General features: G+C 35.9%; 1 protein-coding gene across 1 annotated transcript; it reads right to left on the reverse strand.

The window, feature by feature from the left end:
* Window positions 1–254: 254 nt before the first annotated feature.
* Window positions 255–15,598, reverse strand: snx6 (sorting nexin 6). Its single transcript, XM_084393458.1, has 14 exons — window positions 15,536–15,598; window positions 15,350–15,400; window positions 13,470–13,574; window positions 13,232–13,342; window positions 11,832–11,953; window positions 10,820–10,943; window positions 10,124–10,219; window positions 9,089–9,194; window positions 7,384–7,459; window positions 7,253–7,292; window positions 5,988–6,074; window positions 5,503–5,662; window positions 1,186–1,271; window positions 255–1,100 (listed from the first exon to the last, which is right to left on the reverse strand). The coding sequence occupies exons 1-14, from the start codon at window positions 15,539–15,541 to the stop codon at window positions 1,047–1,049; spliced, it is 1,224 nt and encodes a 407-aa protein (XP_084249584.1). The 5' UTR covers window positions 15,542–15,598; the 3' UTR covers window positions 255–1,046.
* Window positions 15,599–18,045: the final 2,447 nt, after the last annotated feature.

Below are 18,045 nucleotides of genomic sequence, written 5' to 3' on the forward strand. Positions count from 1 at the left end.
ATAAAAGCCGTTAAACTATACAGATATCTATTTTAATTATTTAAATATATCAGATTACCATTATTAGGGCCATAAATCTAGTAATTATAGGCTATTTAAAGTTCTCCCACACTAAGGATGTGTAAGTGGCAGCTGGATTGTATTTAATAATACCATTGTATATGATCAAAAAGCGAAAACAGCCTTTATTTCCACCTAGTTAATTTAGACCATCAGTTTTCTGTTCCAAAAAAAAAAAAAAAAAAAAAACTCACTTAAAGTAAACAGCATCATTTATTTTTTGTTTTTTTCATGGTCATTTTATCATTTTTCATTTTCGTTTATGTCAGCATTCCTCCATCTGAATAAACGGAAGCTTTGGTCACATATTGTGAATAAGAAAACAACATTCATATACAGTGCACTTAAAAAAAAAAAAATCGGGAGAAAAAAAAATGCATCCATGTATGATTTTTTTTTTTTTTTTTTTTTACAATATCATATTAATCTACATTTTAAGGCAAACATACTGAAGCATTATTTGTTAGGAATGAAAAATGACAAAATTAGTCTGATTACGATGATCCATAGCTATACGATGAAAACGTACACATGTACAAGGCTTTGAGTGACCATACACTTTAATTGTAATAACAATCAGCTCAACTTGAACAAGATATCTGAGCAGCATCCACACACAGATCACCAAAACTAACTTTAGAGATTACAACAGGAAAAACAAAAACAAGCGAAACGAAACAAGAAAAACAAACTGGACAAAAATTACAGAAAACGAGAGTGAAATAGTGAAAAACAATTAACAATCAAAAGTTAAAAATGCGTGATTAAATGAAGTCGTATATCTTGTGCTGTGTGGACCGGTTGATCTTCCACAGTGGACTGCTTCACTTTTAGGGGGGGGTTGTGGAGGGAGTATGGTGTCTCTGGTAGTGGTAAGTACAGACGTCTCTTTAGACAAACTGACCCCAGGTATGTTCTCTCCTCCATCTTCCGAATGAAGACGAGACCAAAGCAGGGAAAGCCCTTGGAGAACCTGGTTCAAGGACCTAAGTGTCCCCTTTCAGGACCCCCAAACAGCTCTGCAGCAACTGTAGATTCCCCTGGAGAGAGATCAGGGCATATCATCAATAAATTATCCATGGATCTGAAATCATTGATGCGTCACAGTATAAAGCAAATGGAAACCTTGGCATGTTTGAGTTCCAGCTCGGCCAGTTCCACCAAGTTCTTTCTGAATGCTGCTACTCGCCGTGTCTTGAAATCTATCAGTTCTAAATGGAAAACAAGCATAGGACAACGAGCATTAATATTTAGTAAGCAAATAGCCAATTAGCAGATGCTTTTATTAAGTTACTTCCAGCAGTGAGCAGTCTTAATAGAAAAATCTCCTTGGAGCAATCTTAGGTTAATAGCAGTTTGCCACATTTCCACAACGTCAAAACAAATTTCTCTATCCAAAATAAAAAAATTTGGCCCACATTTTGTCTTGTATTTTGGTGGAAAACAGCAGGGAGCTCATAAAGTCAGCATGAGATAAAATTCAACCCATCTAAATGCATATTATAGGTCTTATTGTGAGCAATTCATCCACGCTTTTATAATGTTTAATCAAAACAGTTTAAGCCCCAATCCTGCAAGCTCACGTTCATCAGCCTTCACTTTTGAGTGCAACGTCTACATTTCAAAATCCGATCAACAACCCATTCATGCAACCAAGACTTATTCTTTGTGGTAATCCGTTTCACTCAGATGAATGCCACAATACACAAGAAAAGATCTGTTGTTACTTACAGTTTATTTACTTCAACTTTAAAGCTTCTCTTGTTGACAACAGCCACTTTATAAGTGCTCTGAGACTCTGAAAGCACCAGATCATGAGCTGCACGCGTGTAAATGAACAGCTCCACACTTCACTCTGAAATACGCATTGCAAATACAGGGGCTGGACAATGAAACTGAAACACTGGCCAATAGTGTTGGAGGCCTTTGACGCAAGAGGAAGCTGTCTGAAAGGGATATCCAGGTTCTGGATACTCCACAGAGTCAATATTCATGGTTGGGCTGCTATAGCCAAACCTTTGCTCAATTGTGCTAATGCCAAATGTTGGTTTCAATGGTGCAAACAGTGCAAATCTTGGGCTGTTGACAATGTGAAACGTTCTGTTCTCTGATGAGTCCACCTTCACTGTCTTTCCCAGATCAGTGGGAGTTACAGTGTGGAGAAGCACAAAGAGGTTTAACACTCGGACTGTTGCTGCCCAGAGTGAAGCACAGGATCAGTGATGGTTTGGGCTGCAATATCATGACATTCCCTACTGTGCTTAACGAACCATTCTGGAGGACCATGTGCACCTAATGGTTCAAACATTGTACTCTGAAGGGGGTGCTGTGCATCCCTGTGATAATGCACCAATACACACAGCAAGACTTGTGACAGAATGGTTTGATGAACATGACAGTGAAGTTGAACATCTCCCATGACCTGCACAGTCACCAGGGGCCTCATTTATAAAGCTTGCGTACGCACAAAACGGGGCTGAAAACATGCGTACGCCAGTTCCTGCGCAAAAGGTGGGATTTATAAAGAAAAACTTGACGGGAAAATTTGCGAACCTGCACGCAAACTCTGACCCATGCGTACGAACGTTTTGGAGATGGAGCACTTTGGCGACACCGATGGTGAGCTGGAGTTAAATGTATTTTTGGTCACTTTTATACAGAAAATCTAAAGAAAATTAAACATATACAGAAAGATTATACAAATACAATTTCAATCACCAAGCCTGTCACTTGAAGCAAATATCCATTCCTTCTTAAATGTCCGCGGCAGCGAGCGTGTTGAGCCGTTTTGTGAAACTGATGCAAATAACAGTTTAAATAAATAAAATACTTCTGATATAAACATTTATATTAAATATGCCATTCAAATTAATGGAGTTAAACACTTAAACATGAAATCATTACTGAAGTTACAACATTTTTTTTAAATTCAATCATTAGAAATATTTGTTGTGGATGCGATTGTTTTTGAACACTTTTCCTGTGGCGTGCTTTAATGTTTTAACCACAGAGATAATTGCTTATCATGATAATACCAGATTGTCTGAGAAAATAGTTTCGTGCAAATAATGCCCAAGGCCTATCTGTTTCCATTAAAAATATAAATCAATTAAAAATACAATTCGGCAAGTGGAAAAGATTGAGAAAAACTTTCCCTGAAATGTATTTTACACTATTTGATTTATGTAGGCTATTCAAAAACAAGGCAAGGATAGACAACTACTTGATTTGTATTAATGTAATGTTTCTTGTACCGTTTATATCATTTGCATATGATTATTCATCCACGTGATAACTTTTAAGTTATCACGTGGATGAATAATCATATGCAAATGATATGTAGATGAGGATCTGCATAGTAAAACTAGGCGTTGTAAACTCCATATATGGTTATTTCGGGTGGAGACGCATGTGCGCACAATCTTCCGCTGACTGGGATTTATAAAGTGAATTCTGCGCAGGGTCTGGCGTACGCACGGTTTTATACAGGGTTCCTGCAGGTTTCAGTTAGTCAAATTTAAGACCTTTTTAAGACATTATAAGACCATAAAGATTGAAATTTAAGACCTACAAATTTAAGGCCAAAAAAATATTCAAATCAAAGAATTCATTTTATTTCAATGAATTCAGTAATTGAAAAAGCATTAACTTAATTTACAGATAAAGCAATCACATTAGTAACCTTCCAGACCCAACAACGCGTGTCAGAGAAAAGAACAGAATCAGATATCATTTTTTTATAGAAAATTGTACTTTGCATATTATAGGCCTACTGTAAAAAACACATAATTAGTTGATTTTAGTTGATCATAGTTGATCATAACTAGAGATGAAATGGCATGAACATTTCATTTAATTATTATAGTGCCAAAAATTACCACTGTTATCACAGAATCCTGTTCAAAAAGTACTAATACTACACAATGAAATCAATTCACCAAGTTTTATGTCGAAAAATAGCAAATAACAAATAAAATAAGCATCAATACACACTAACATAAACATTAAAATAATACGATTAAAAATGATAGCCAGATTTTAAAAGTGTCTTGCAACATGTTATATACTAACATGTACAAGTTCAAATAAAGTTGACAAAAAAGGTTTTTATAAAAAGATAAACCTCACATATTTCAGACTTTAATTTATCTTTTTTGACTCATTATTTTTATAAAAAATGATTTACTGACATTTACAATACACTTTAGCTTATCTTTTATTATTAATAGTAAAATTCGGTCCGATTTTCCCGTGGCGTCTGTCGTTGCTATGCAACCATGCACTGCGCTCTCCACAATGACAAAAGTTTTAGTGGCTAATGGATTTCCACCACCGAAAAACACTTGCTGTAGCTCTGTTACAAGATTTATTTACGGAGAAGAGAAAAACACCCGTAGTGTTTGGGTGCACCCGCATCCTTCATGTCTTTTTTCATGTCGCTGCGCCTGGAAAAAAACGAGCGCGTCGCTTACCGCGCGCCTACATTTGAATGAACTTGAGCGTGAAAAAGACGCGATATGTGAACTGCCTCTTGGCGAGCGACTTTGATACTTTTTTGCTACTTTGTAATAACTTTCTGCGGCCATCGTTTCTGGAAATGAACGAGGGTAAAATCTTTTTTAAGACCTGACTAAATGAAATTTAAGACCGCGGATGAAAATCTGGCTGTTTTTAAGACGTTTTAAGGCCTTATATTTAAAGTTCAGAATTTAAGACTTTTTAAGACCCCGCGGGAACCCTGTTATAAGTCTGAATATTTTTTTGCGTACGCCATTTTTGGCTTTCGGGCGCACGTACACTTTTAGTAAGGTTCCTACGCACAGTTTTATAAATGAGACCCCAGATCTTAATATTTCTGAGCCACTTTGAGGTGTTTTGGAGGAGCGAGTCAAAGAGTCCCAGTGACCTGACTGCTGTTCTGGAAGAGGAATGGCTCCAAAATCCATCCGGCCACTGTGAAGGACTTCTATCAGTCATTCCCAAGACGAATTGATGCTGTTTGGCCACAAAAGGAGGCCCTACGCCATACTAATAAATTATTGTGGTCTAAAACCAGGTATTTCAGTTTCATTGTCCAACCCCTGTATATTAAATTAGATTGTAGCCGTTGCAATTTGATAATAGAACAACTCCAAATCTCAATTAGTGTGAATTGACACAATCAGAAGTGATCTTTAAAATGTGCAGATCTGTGGAGCCAGGTTTTGGACCAATGAGATTTAATTAACAGTCCCATTAATTTCCTGTGCGGGTTTACAAGGAAGATTTACAGGGAAGCGATGCTTTTATTATGCTGCAGCTGGTTAGGAAACTATGTAAAACCATCCAGTGGTTTTGTAATGAAGTCACTGTTTAAAGGATATATATATATATATATATATATATATATATATATATATATATATATATATATATATATATATATATATATATAAAAAGTACCTTGTTTTGCAGATTCAGAGATTTTCTCAAACTTCTGACAGCACACTTGCTGTGTGGTTTCTGCTTGGAGGACGTCCTTGTTTTTAGCTCGGGCTTTGTCCAGAGCTTTATTGGCATTCTCATAATCAACTAATGCCCTTCCTCGTCTGTACAGGAGGTCCTGTTGAGGAGATAATGCAGTTTACAACTAAAGAAACTTGTATAATCTAAAAGCATTTTTAAATGGTTTCAGCCAGCAATAACTAGGAATAGTAAAAGATTAATTCTGGGCAACAAATAATCAATACTGTACACAACTGAATCTTATGGTCCAAGAGGTCACTGTTCCACTGTTTTGGCTTGGTGTAAAATGAATAGTCAAAATCAATGTTGTAGCTCAATTACATTGTATCCCAGGGTTTGGCTAGATTAACAGATCACTCACTAATGTAGGAACGACCTCTAATGAGCAGCTGTCAGTTCAACATGCAGACCACATGTCTCACCTTAGCGGCTTGCGACTCTCGGAGGTAGTACTTCAACAAGTCGGCGAGTTTCAAATCCTCATCGGCCGCTACGCGTGCTTCAATTTTCTGCACAGGAAACAGAGTTTGAAAACAGGTGAGGGGAAGTAGTGTGTGACTTAACAGTCCCTTGTGAATTCAAATTTACAGAAGTTGAATTCATCAAATTCTGCCTTATTTTTGAATAAAAACTGCTGAGGTTAGAAAGACACCAAATGACCAAATTAACTTTTCTTTCCCTTACAAGACTTTTGCAAAATATATTTAAAAAGTATTTTTTCATGTAAACAATTGAAGTGCATTAGTTGCAATTAGGGTTGTATCGGTATGATAATCGTCTCAGAAAATATCACGGTATGCACAATGCACTTAGAACTGACCTGAACAAACAATTAATAATTGTATTTTAATTAACTAACTTTAACAAAGACATGAGCAATATAAACAAATATTTCTCATTGATAGATTAACAATATATTATATTGTAAGGAGTTACCAATATTTCTTATTCAATTTATGTCAATGTTTATGATTAAAAATATATATATTTACAGGTTTAAAGGAGGGTGCAAACATTGTATGCCACTATATATTAAAAATGCATCTATACAGAGCTGCTCTTTTTTGGATAAATTGAGAATCAAATTTTTTTTGTTTCAAATAGAGATCACGACTCTGAATAGACAACTGAACAAAATAACATGTCATTTACTAGAGGCTCCGACAAAATGTTAATTGCTGCAGTGTATTTAAAGATGTTTAATTTATCTGGATTCATTATTTATAAAGAATCAGTTTGAATGAATAATTCAATGACTCATAAATACTTCACTTGTTTCATTAATCATTACTGGATGAATCAGCATCTTTTTTTAACTTATCACTTGTATGAATGATTCAATGACAAATCCATTTTTTAACAGTCATTTATCAAAGTGATTTACTCTATTTTGATAACTACCGTAGACATCAGTGTTTATATCCGAACTATAAACTCTTATCCCAGTGAATCCCAATAGAAATATTGATAGTGTGGTTAAAAATACTCTTTCTGGGTCAGAGGCAGCGCCAATGCAGATTTGTATATTCCGCTGTGATTTTGTCAAAGGTTAAATAGACTCGTTTAATAGGCGAATCGCTGTCATTTAGGAAAGAAATCACGTGGGGGTTTGAATCGAGATCACAATCTTTTAACGATTAATCGTGCATCTATATTAAAATTATGTTATAGTACTGGAAATGCTTACCCGTGTTTTCTCAAAAAGCTCTGATACTTTCAGGAAAAATCTGTTTAGAAGGGACCAAAACAAAAAGCAAGTAAAAAAAAAGAGGCTATAACAGTTAATTGTGGAGCTACATGGGGAAATGGACGTCGTACTTGCACAGATCTGTGGAGTCTTGTGTTCCTAAGGTGTACAGCGTTGAGGCGATTCTGTTGATATCATCCGCCGCACCTGAAACACACGTCCTGTCAGATCTCTGGATGAGGAAATGCTGTCAGTCTTTCACACATTCATTGACTCAGTGCTGCAGCACTTAACACTGGTTTCACAGCATTCTGCTTTTCCAGATCGTGTTTCAGTGTTGTGCCAATAAGACTCACGGCACACAAGGAAAAGCAAAACATTCGGCTCGGAATTGGAAAGACGCGCGATGCAAGAAAATGGTGTGAATGGCAAAAACACATTTCGGAATAAATCTGCATTAATAGAAAGTGCTGCGTTCAAATCTCTAAAACAAAAACGTTGATTAACATTATTCAGATCATTTGACAAAACATTGCATGTCATCAGACACTTTTCCTCAGGGAGAATTCATTGTTGGTGTTAAAGGGGTCATATAATGGTACATGCACTTTGATTGTACTGAAATGTGTGTTGGCAGTGCCTGTACACAACCATCATAAAATGATAACAATCGATCCAGTGTTTTTTTTTTAATCTTCTTATATGTTTTCCCCCATCTCAAATCAAGTCGTTCGATTTTACGACGCCCCTCCCACGATTGTTGATTGACAGCAACGTTTCAACACAGACCCGCCCTCGCTCGTGAGCGAGCTGTCAAACATACGCTGGAGCACTGTCTATGAGCAGAATGGCGTCTAAGCGATTGTGGTGTTCTGTTCTTGGGTGTAATAAGGAACACAGCAGTCATTTTGATGTTCCTAAATCCGAACCGCTGAAGACGCAGTGGCTGAGTTTGTTTTCGAAGGGAATATTCCCCACGATCAACGTCAATGCTTTCATGTTTGCGCGAATCATTTCACACACCAGACTGCTGTACAAACGAGGTCAGTATAAAGCTGGTTTTGCTAAGAAGCTGCTCCTGAAAAAAGGATAAATACCAACTACTCAATATAATTCATAATCCCACATTTATAATGAACAATGCGTTATGGTTATTACGGTGTACGCACAGAACAGAGGGGCGGGGTGAGCAAAGCTCATTATCATTTAAAGACGCATGTACTAAAACGGCGTGCTGAAAACAGAGCTGTTTTTGACCAGGTAAAATGAGTGTTTTCTTACAATACTAATGAGAATTTTTAATGATAGTATATTACAAACTTTTAATTTAGACCCTAAAGAATCATTTTAGCTTGTACAAAAATGGCATTATATGACCCCTTTAAAAGGCCAACTGAGTCACCTGACATTTGCTGGCTTCCTGACAAATTACACGTTTTCCCACTAAACAGCACTAAATGCCTCCTTCAATTTCCTGTTAACACTCCATAACAAAGAAAACCAACCTTTCCAGTGTCCATAGCTGCAGGCAAATTAATGTTGTGCACAAATAGAACTAGACAATGTAAAACAAGGAAACCTTATGATATTCATAGATCATAGATTTGAAAATGAAAATCAGCAACTGGTTTTATTAGTCTAAAAAATGTTTTATCAAATGAACCATGGGAGATGCAAAGCACTCAGATTTTTTGAGTGCCTATTGGCAAAGGCATTGTTATCTCTATATCACACACTTCCTGTGACTGGAGAACTTTGACCTTGCCTTATCCTTGACTCTACGCGGTCATGTGAGCCGCAAGCATCTATAAATGCGTGATGAAAAGAGAAACTTACTTTTGTGAGACCTGATCATTCGATCAGATTTGGCAGACGCGTCTTTGACACGGTTGTGGTACTCTAATAGGAATGTCTTCTCGTGTTCAAAGAAATCATCAACGTCCTGTGATGAAATAGAAATATACAATTAATATAGTAATATACAAATAAATAAAGAAGACAATTCTAAGAGGTGAATCTAACAAAGAATTATTTTAGGATGAAACATGATGACGTTTGTCTTGTCTTGGTGACATGAACACGTTTTTTAAAAGAGATGCAAGGATGCATTAAATTGATCAAAAGTGACAGTAAGGCATTTATAATGTTACAAAAGATTACTATTTCAATTAAATGCTGTTCTTTTGAACTTTCTGTTCATCAAAAGAATTATTTCTACAAAGTAGTTTTTAAAGTTCATAATATGAAATGTCTCTTGAGCAGCAAATCAGCATATTAGAATGATTTCTGAAGGATCATGTGATACTGAAGACGAGTCATGATGCTGAATATTCGTCACAGGAATAAATTACATTTTAAAATATCCTAAAATTTGACCTTTTTAAAACAATGTTTACTTACAAACATTTGAAGGCTACATGCTGTTTACATGTATTATTTACTTATAATTATTATCATCATAAATAATAAACTCATTAAATGTTCTTACTATTTTTTATTTTCAAACAGTTAAATAAAATAGTTCCAACAGTTTTTGCTATTGTACCGAAATTGGTACTGAGAAGAGAACCGTGAAACTTTACTGGTATTGGAACTGACTACTGGAATTTGGGAACCGTGACAATCCTATTTTTGACTATATGTTTCCAAGAAGACTTTGGTAAATGTGCATTCCACTACTAGAGAAGCATTCACCAGAGAGACATAAACCATCATTCAACACACAGCTAAACGCAAAGAAGCTCACGCCTAAGTAAATTATTTCTCAGAATGGTGGTTGTCGTCGTGGCCTCCCTCTCCACCCCCTAATTTCTAAAGCAGAGTCACATAAAAGTCACATGACGTGAGAAAAAGTCCACTGACTGAACTGACCTTCACTCCTGCCACAAGAACCCCGTCTGCAGACTTCACCACGTTCTTGAAGAAATCCTCCAGCCTTTCCTTCTTGTTTTTCCCTCGTACACTCAGCTGTAATTTCAAGAGGCAAATTGAAGGACAAATGAATAATTAAAATGCTCAGAAATATTTGTTTTGCCTACTTTCTATATGGGGTTTGTTTTGCCTACAAAACTGCTTTGCACAACCTCACCTGAAGCTGTTTTCACATTTGCTATGAATAATCTGATCTTTTGGTTTGTGTGCATCAAGTTTCAAATGAAACGAGAAAAATAAATGAGATTTCAAAGTAACATTTAATCATTTTAATTCATTAATTCTTTCGTTAATATATACAAGTTTTTTGCTGAACCTAAAAAAAAAACAAGAGTTGCACAACAGTAGTCAAGTCAAGTCAAGTATATTTGTATAGCGCTTTTCACAATACAGATTGTATCAAAGCAGCTTCACAGTATTAAATTAAAATAATACAACAAGGTTTGTTTCTAGTGGAATTTATTGATTGATAAAATCAGATTAAATATCCCCAGAATATCCCCAACTGAGCAAGCCAAAGGCAACAGTAGTCAATAATATTAGTTAAAAACAATTTTAATTGCAATAAAACTTTTTAAAACAAGTTTCCAAACATTTTAGACCAATAATTTCAGAGTTCAGAAATGTCACACTTACATCTTGGTTGTACTCTAAGAAAACATGAAAGTTCATGTCTTTGCGCAGGACGGGATGGGCAGCGACACGGCACAGAAAGACCTCATGCATTGCCACGGTCTTCTTGAAGATGGCCAGATACTCACTGCAACACATTATCATATTGTTGTTATTATTATTAAAGGGTTAGTTCAACAAAAAAAAATGCCATCCTGGGTTTATATGACTTTCTATAACACATATCCTGGCTCTTCCAAGCTTTATAATGGGAGGGAATGGGGGGGGGGGGGTGAGAGCCCAAAAAAGCACATCCATCCATCATAAAAGTAATCGATATGGCTCCAGGGGTTAATAAAAGCCTTCTAAAGCGAAGCGATGCCTTTTTGCAAGAAAAATATCCATATTTATAACTTCATAAACTATAAATCACTGGCTTCCTGTAACAGCGGTAAGCAAGTCGAGTTCCGGTGGAAGAGTGACCTCTGACCCGACGCATGACATAGGATGTAGGCCAGGGGTGCCCAATCCTGCTCCTGCCGATCGACTGTCCTGCACAGTTCATCTCCAACTCTAATCAAACACACCTGAAGCAACAAATTAAGGTCTTCAGGATCATTTGAAAATTAAAGGCACGTGTGTTTGATTAGGGTTGGAGATGAACTGTGCAGGACAGTCGATCGGCAGGAGCAGGATTGGGCACCCCTGATGTAGGCATAGACTTCTAATTCATGACCGGTGTTTTGTTTTGCTCTATCCTCTGCGCTTCCGCGTTCGTCATTACGTCGGGTCAGAGGTCACTCTTCCACCGGAACTCGACTCACGTACGGATGTTATAAATCTCAAAAAAATCTCACCCCCTACTCACTCCCATTATAAGGATATTTTTCTGATATAACTCCGATTGTGTTCGGCTGAAAGAAGAAATTCATATACACATAGGATGGTTTGAGGGTGAGTCAATTATGGGATAATTTTCATTTTTGGGGTGAACTAACAACATGGTAACAATCGATATGAAGACAAATCAACTCACGCCTCCAGTTCCTGTTTCATCTTAGTGAACTCCTCCTTGGTCATCGATCCTTCACCTTCACCCAGCTTCTGAAGTTTCTCCCGTGATGCATCGAAATCCGGTCTCGGAGGAGCAGGCGGAATCTACAGGTAAAGTCTTTCCGTTAGCTATTCAAGAGGCATTTTGATTCCCAAAACTGTTTCAGCATTGGTAATGAAACTCTGGGATTCGTTACATCATCAGTCACTGAATGAAAAATGCAATCACACACTTCTGTTCCTAATGATACGTGCTATAAATAATTCAGGCCAGCTTTGATGATATTGTTAATGGCAGTCAGTTACATGACTCTTCCTTTGTTGAGTATTTATCGGGAGTATCCCAAATTAAACTACATTAAATCAGACAAGAAAATGACAGACCTTTTGTACTTAAAATAAGGCAGAAAATAAGCCAATGAAAATTCAGAATAGGGAACGGCAGGCCCTGTCCATTTCTAATGACTGGATTTTTCATTGAATAACATACACTTACCATTTAAAAGTCTGAGGTCGGTAAGATTGTTTTATAGCATAATCTCTTATGCTCACCAAGGCAGCATTTACATTTTTTTTTACAGTAATATTAGTTATTTATATAAACGGTTTCTATTTTAATCAGTTTTAATATGTAATTTATTCCTGTGATGCAAATCAGAATTTTCAGCATCATTACACCAGTTTCCAGTGTCACATGATCCTTCAGAAATCATTCTAATATGCTGATTTGCTGCTCAAGAAACATTTATTATTATGTCGAAAACATTTATGATCATGTTGTGCTACCGTGTGGAAACCATTTGTTTTTTTAAGACTCTGATGAAAAGTTTAAAAGAACAGTTTTTAATTGAAATAATGTACCATTATAATTTATCAATTTAATGAATCCTTGCTGAATATTATTTTTAAACCTTAATGACCACAAACTTTTGAACGGCACACATAATACGGACCTGGAAAATTAGCAGAGCACATCAAATATCCCAGTAAATATCTAACTCTTTTACATTAACAATAGTTTCAACCAATATAATCCAAATAGGAAACTGTGGCAAAGATCGTTTCCATTTATTCTTGCACCTGAACTACAACAAAATGACATTCGACATGCGACAACAGATCCTTTTATGTACACCAGGGCTATAAAAGGACGAGCACTGATTTCAGGCTTGGCAAGAGCAGCTGGGGCGTTTGCTCTCAAACACACATAATGAAGTAGTAGAGTTTAAAAGAGAATATGACGCAGACAGTTCAAACAAGCGTCCGGTGGAAAGCAAATGAAAGAATTACAGGCCTGTGACTGCAACTAACAGCTAGGCCTATCTGTTACATCACACTAATCAAACATATTTTATAATATGCAAAACACTTAAAGGTACTTACAATATAACCTGCGTATTCTTCGTTTTCCACGAACGAGTCGTGGAGCCAGATGAATTCTTCATGCTGTCTGACCACAGAAAATTCATTCTGCTTGAAATTAGGTAGAGTGCTCTGAAAAAAAAAAAAAACATAAATCATCATTTAATGAATGAATGCAGTAAATGGCAAGTCGATTTTGGAGGCAGGGCTGAAAACACAAACACAATCCTTGTTGTTTTTATGCGTTGATGCTGTGTACCTTTGTGTGGACGGTGAACTTGACCTTGTCTCTCTCACTCAGAGCGTCTGAGATGTCCACCTGTAGTGTGGCGTCGGTTTGAAGATCCACATTCACTGCCCTGGGCTATTAAAACAAGTCATCAATAAACACAGTGCAACTCTAACAGTATCAGTATTTCATATTAATCATTGAGGACCACAGGAGATGGAATCGATTACAATCATGCCTTATCTGCTTTTGAATAGTACACAAGAACTGTCAACAGTTACAATACACATCCTTGCATTTAGATAGAAGAATGACATGTCGAGCAGTGACAGCAGTGCAATGCTCAATCTAAAACAATTTAAAACAACATTTGGTACTATACGGTTATCCGGACCACATGTGATGACCTAGCCCAACCCAACCCCGCCCCTAAACCTACCCGTCACTGGGGTTACGACCAACCAAGAGCGGTTGTGGTCACGTGTGGTCAGGTGTGGTCCGGATAACCGTACAGTACCCAACATTTTCCTCGAGAAACCTAGAATATTTGCACTTAACAACCGTTACTTCAAAGGAATTGTTACCAGTTACAGCACCTAAAATATTTTCTTTCACTTATAAAAAATAAATACATTTAAATGTCCACAATCATCAACTACTATATACATTCTACAAATATTTAACCTCAAACAAAACAGCATTGCACTGAAATGTTAGGTTTGACAGTACAACTATAATATTAGATCTCTATTGCAGAAACAATATCTGTAATAAATATAGTATTTTGGCAGAAACTATGGTTAGTTACTCTGGTAGATGTTTGTGAAGAATTCACACATTATTTTAATTCTAATTATACAGCAACCCACAGGTTTTCATGACATGTACTATGATAGTACCAGGGTATTTATACAAACACCTTTAGTACTATGCACAGTGGCATGATATCAAAGTACTGCATATAAGGCATATCTTAATAAAATAATTTCATCCAAACCATTACACTTAAGAGTTATTTTGCAGAATAACATTGTAACACTTGATGTTACATTATAGAGCAACATTGTTTCATTTAATGTTACATTATAAAAAGGGATGCACTACATATCGGCCACCATATCGGTATCGGACGATATATAAAAGCCGATAAATAATGGATTATTTCCTTCAGCTGTTCGCAATGATGGTTTTGAATTGCTTGATATATGATTGAAATCATGTGCTGTCATATAGGCTACATAAAATTACAATGAGAACATTATAATTGTGTGCTTGGGACATGGATGATTTTTATGGTGAGACTTTTGTTTTTGTAATCAGGCTTTAAAAAGTTATATAAAAATTTGGATTTAGATTTATAGGCCAATATATCGGTTATCGGCTTTCAAATATAAAGAATTATCGGTATCGGCCAAAATGTTCATATCGGTGCATCACTAATTATAAAGTAACAATGTTTCAGTTTTATACAAATAGGAATGTCACATTATTTGACTAAAGTAACAATTTTTACGAAGTAATATTCACCAGAGAATTTGCACAAGAGCAAACCAATAAACGATGACAGAGACAGAGACTAACTGCTGTTCAACAAACACATTAACCAATTATTCTTTAACTTTATCAGGCTTATTTAACCAGCGATATCAGTTTATGGTTAATGGCATGATGTGGTTTTGTGGATCTTGCCCTAGTTTCTGCTGTTATCATCGGACTAGAGAATCATTGTGCATACATGGGTTTGTGTTTGTCAGGAGGAAGTGAACGGACGGACTCATATAGGACACACACATTCTGGGCCACAGTGACACCAGCAGTAATACACACGTCCTTTACACGACTACAAACACGCACAACAAACAGCAGGAGAACAGAGGGAGAATAGAAATGAGAAAAGGAAAAAAACTTACTCCCCTGTCTTCTTCCGAGAGGAAATCGGGACCATCGTCCAGCCCTTCTTGCTGTGGAGAGACACAGAAATATCAGAACGAGCGATCGGAATAGAAAGACGACAGATGCTCGTTATTACTCGATGCATCGGAGGATTGTAGGAGTAAATGATAAAGGTGTAGGGAGTGAGAGAGAAAAGCACACACCATCATGGCTGCTGCGGGTGGAGTATGAATGTGGCGGAGTGTGTGTGACGTCAGTGAGGCAGGAGATCTGAGAGGTGGAGCTTCAACTGTTCGAGTACAAACCGCAACATTATTATTGTTATTCTTTCTTTCTTTCTTTCTTTCTTTCTTTCTTTCTTTCTTTCTTTCTTTCTTTCTTTCTTTCTTTCTTTCTTTCTTTCTTTCTTTCTTTCTTTCTTTCTTTCTTTTAATAATAATACAATATATTAATTATATTAGGCCTATGTAAATGTATGTCATTTACTCTTTTAATTTTATTTAATTTACTATTTTATTTACGTTTATTAGTATCTACGTTTACATGTACGTTACAAAACCTTTTTAATATATGAATACATTAATAGCGTTTATTATTATTATTAGTATTAAAATGTGTATATTATATGATATTACATTACATTATTATAATATAATATATTACATTACTATATTATATTATATTATGTTTGGCTTTACTCCTAATTGTGTGGTTATCTTATAAATATGTTATGTTTATTTGTATCTACATATACATGTAGCCTAAATATATTTCTTGTAAATCACTTTGCAAACACTGTTTTTACTATTATGAATACAATGAATAGCGTTTATTGTTGTTATTATTATTATCGAAATGTGTATATTATATTATATTATATTATATTATATTATATTTGGCTCGTGTAATCTTATTAAATATGTTATGTTTATTTGTATATACATATAGATGTATGGCTGTATGCTAAATATATTTCTTGTGAATCACTTTGTAAACACAGTTGTATTATATGAATAAATAACATTAATAATAATAATAATCTTATCGATTGCAATTATTATATTATATATTGGCGTTGCTATTTTAATGGTTTTTATCTTATTATTCAGGTATATTACAATTATTATGTTATAAAGAGATTATATAACAAACTTCATTACAGTCGTACGAGTGAAATATTCACTCACAAAATCTGCACAGAATATGGGTCACTGCTACAATTCTCACTGATTTATTTAGGCTACATGTGCGTTTATGTGATAACTCACCAATAGAGGGCGACAAACTGACTTTAACCATGGAAAGGAACACTGCTTATCTTCACCTGATGGCGGAGTGTGATGCTGTGACTGACTCCGATATTACTGAAACACCCCACTAATAGATCAGTGCGGGTCAGTGAGTTTTATCATGAGTTTGATCGAATGCAGCCGAACTGAATCTTCACAGAATTATTATTTATCACAAAATTACAGATAATACAATAATTATCTGACTTTTGCTCACCGCTTTGGTCCGTGTTATAGTTTGTGGTTTCTGAAAGAACTAGGTAGCCTAGGCCTAATGATCAACCAATGATCAAGCGTCAATCTTGGACCTCCAGAGAACTAACCATCATAAAACAGTAAATAATGATTTCTGTACACCAAATACGTGTCATTATATAAGGTATAAAATCTGATAACCTCAAATTAATTGCTCAACTTTGGTGCATTCAAGTGGCATGGGAACAAATTTGTAATTTATGCTTATTTATTGAATTGTATCTGACCACGTACAAAATGGTTCTTGTTTTTAAGCTGTTTTGCTGCTGCGTAATATTAATGTCAAAACAACATGGACAAGTGTTAAGTGTTAACAATACAGTTGTCAACATTTGAAGTGGATCAAGGACGGGTATTGTTCAAAATTCATGTATAACTTTGATGAAAGTTTTTGATCCATTTCAAATGTTGACTACTGTATATTAAGTGTAGGCTATATATTTCTCTTTTTTGTTAATGGGACGTTGAAACAACAAAACACAAGCTCATGAAATCAAACCATATTGAGAAATGATATGCATGCATCAACATCACAGACGTGAGCATTCATAATAACATATTGAGTAACTTTGTCCTGAAGTGAAATCGTGTGACCCTGCAACATGCAATAACATTGATATGCCCTCTTGACAGGTCATCTTGCACTGCAATACACATAACAAATATATTGCAAAACAACTGATCAAACTGTTCAAAATGATAAAATGTTTATCGATGAATTTCAGCAACTGTTAGAGTAAATCATGACATATGCATAAAGCCTCGGAAACACTGCAAACCTGAAGGTCAATGTCTTGTTCCTCTTTATTCTGAGAAACAACATTCTAATAACTCAAGATTGCACCTCCTCTCTGCCCAAATTCCTCCATCCCTTAAACTCACTGACATTCTGTTTAAACCAGAAGGAACAGCCAATCCAGTTGACAGTATTTGTGAAATGTTTTTAACAGCATGTTGCACATTCTCACATGCTTTGCAGCAGCAAGCTATCAATACTCAGTGCGCACACCCTTTCAGAGCACAGAATCTACTGGATAGCAAGGAGAGGTCATTTGTTTATTTTCAGCTCACTTGTCCAGACACAGAGATTCAGGGCTTACATGAAAGGCACTTTGTTTCGTACAGCGGTGGACATATAAAACCTCTGATATAAGTTGGCTACGTGGGCC

Source organism: Rutilus rutilus (assembly GCF_951802725.1).
Source record: "Rutilus rutilus genome assembly, chromosome: 21".
Lineage (NCBI taxonomy): Eukaryota > Metazoa > Chordata > Actinopteri > Cypriniformes > Leuciscidae > Rutilus > Rutilus rutilus.

Coding starts and splice junctions, on each gene's coding strand:
- snx6 (XM_084393458.1), bottom strand. Junction 13,575..15,349: donor TCTCGGAAGAAGACAGGGGA/GTAAGTTTTTTT, acceptor TTGTTTTAATAG/CCCAGGGCAGTGAATGTGGA. Junction 6,075..7,252: donor AGCTTTTTGAGAAAACACGG/GTAAGCATTTCC, acceptor TTTCCTGTGCAG/AAAATTGAAGCACGCGTAGC.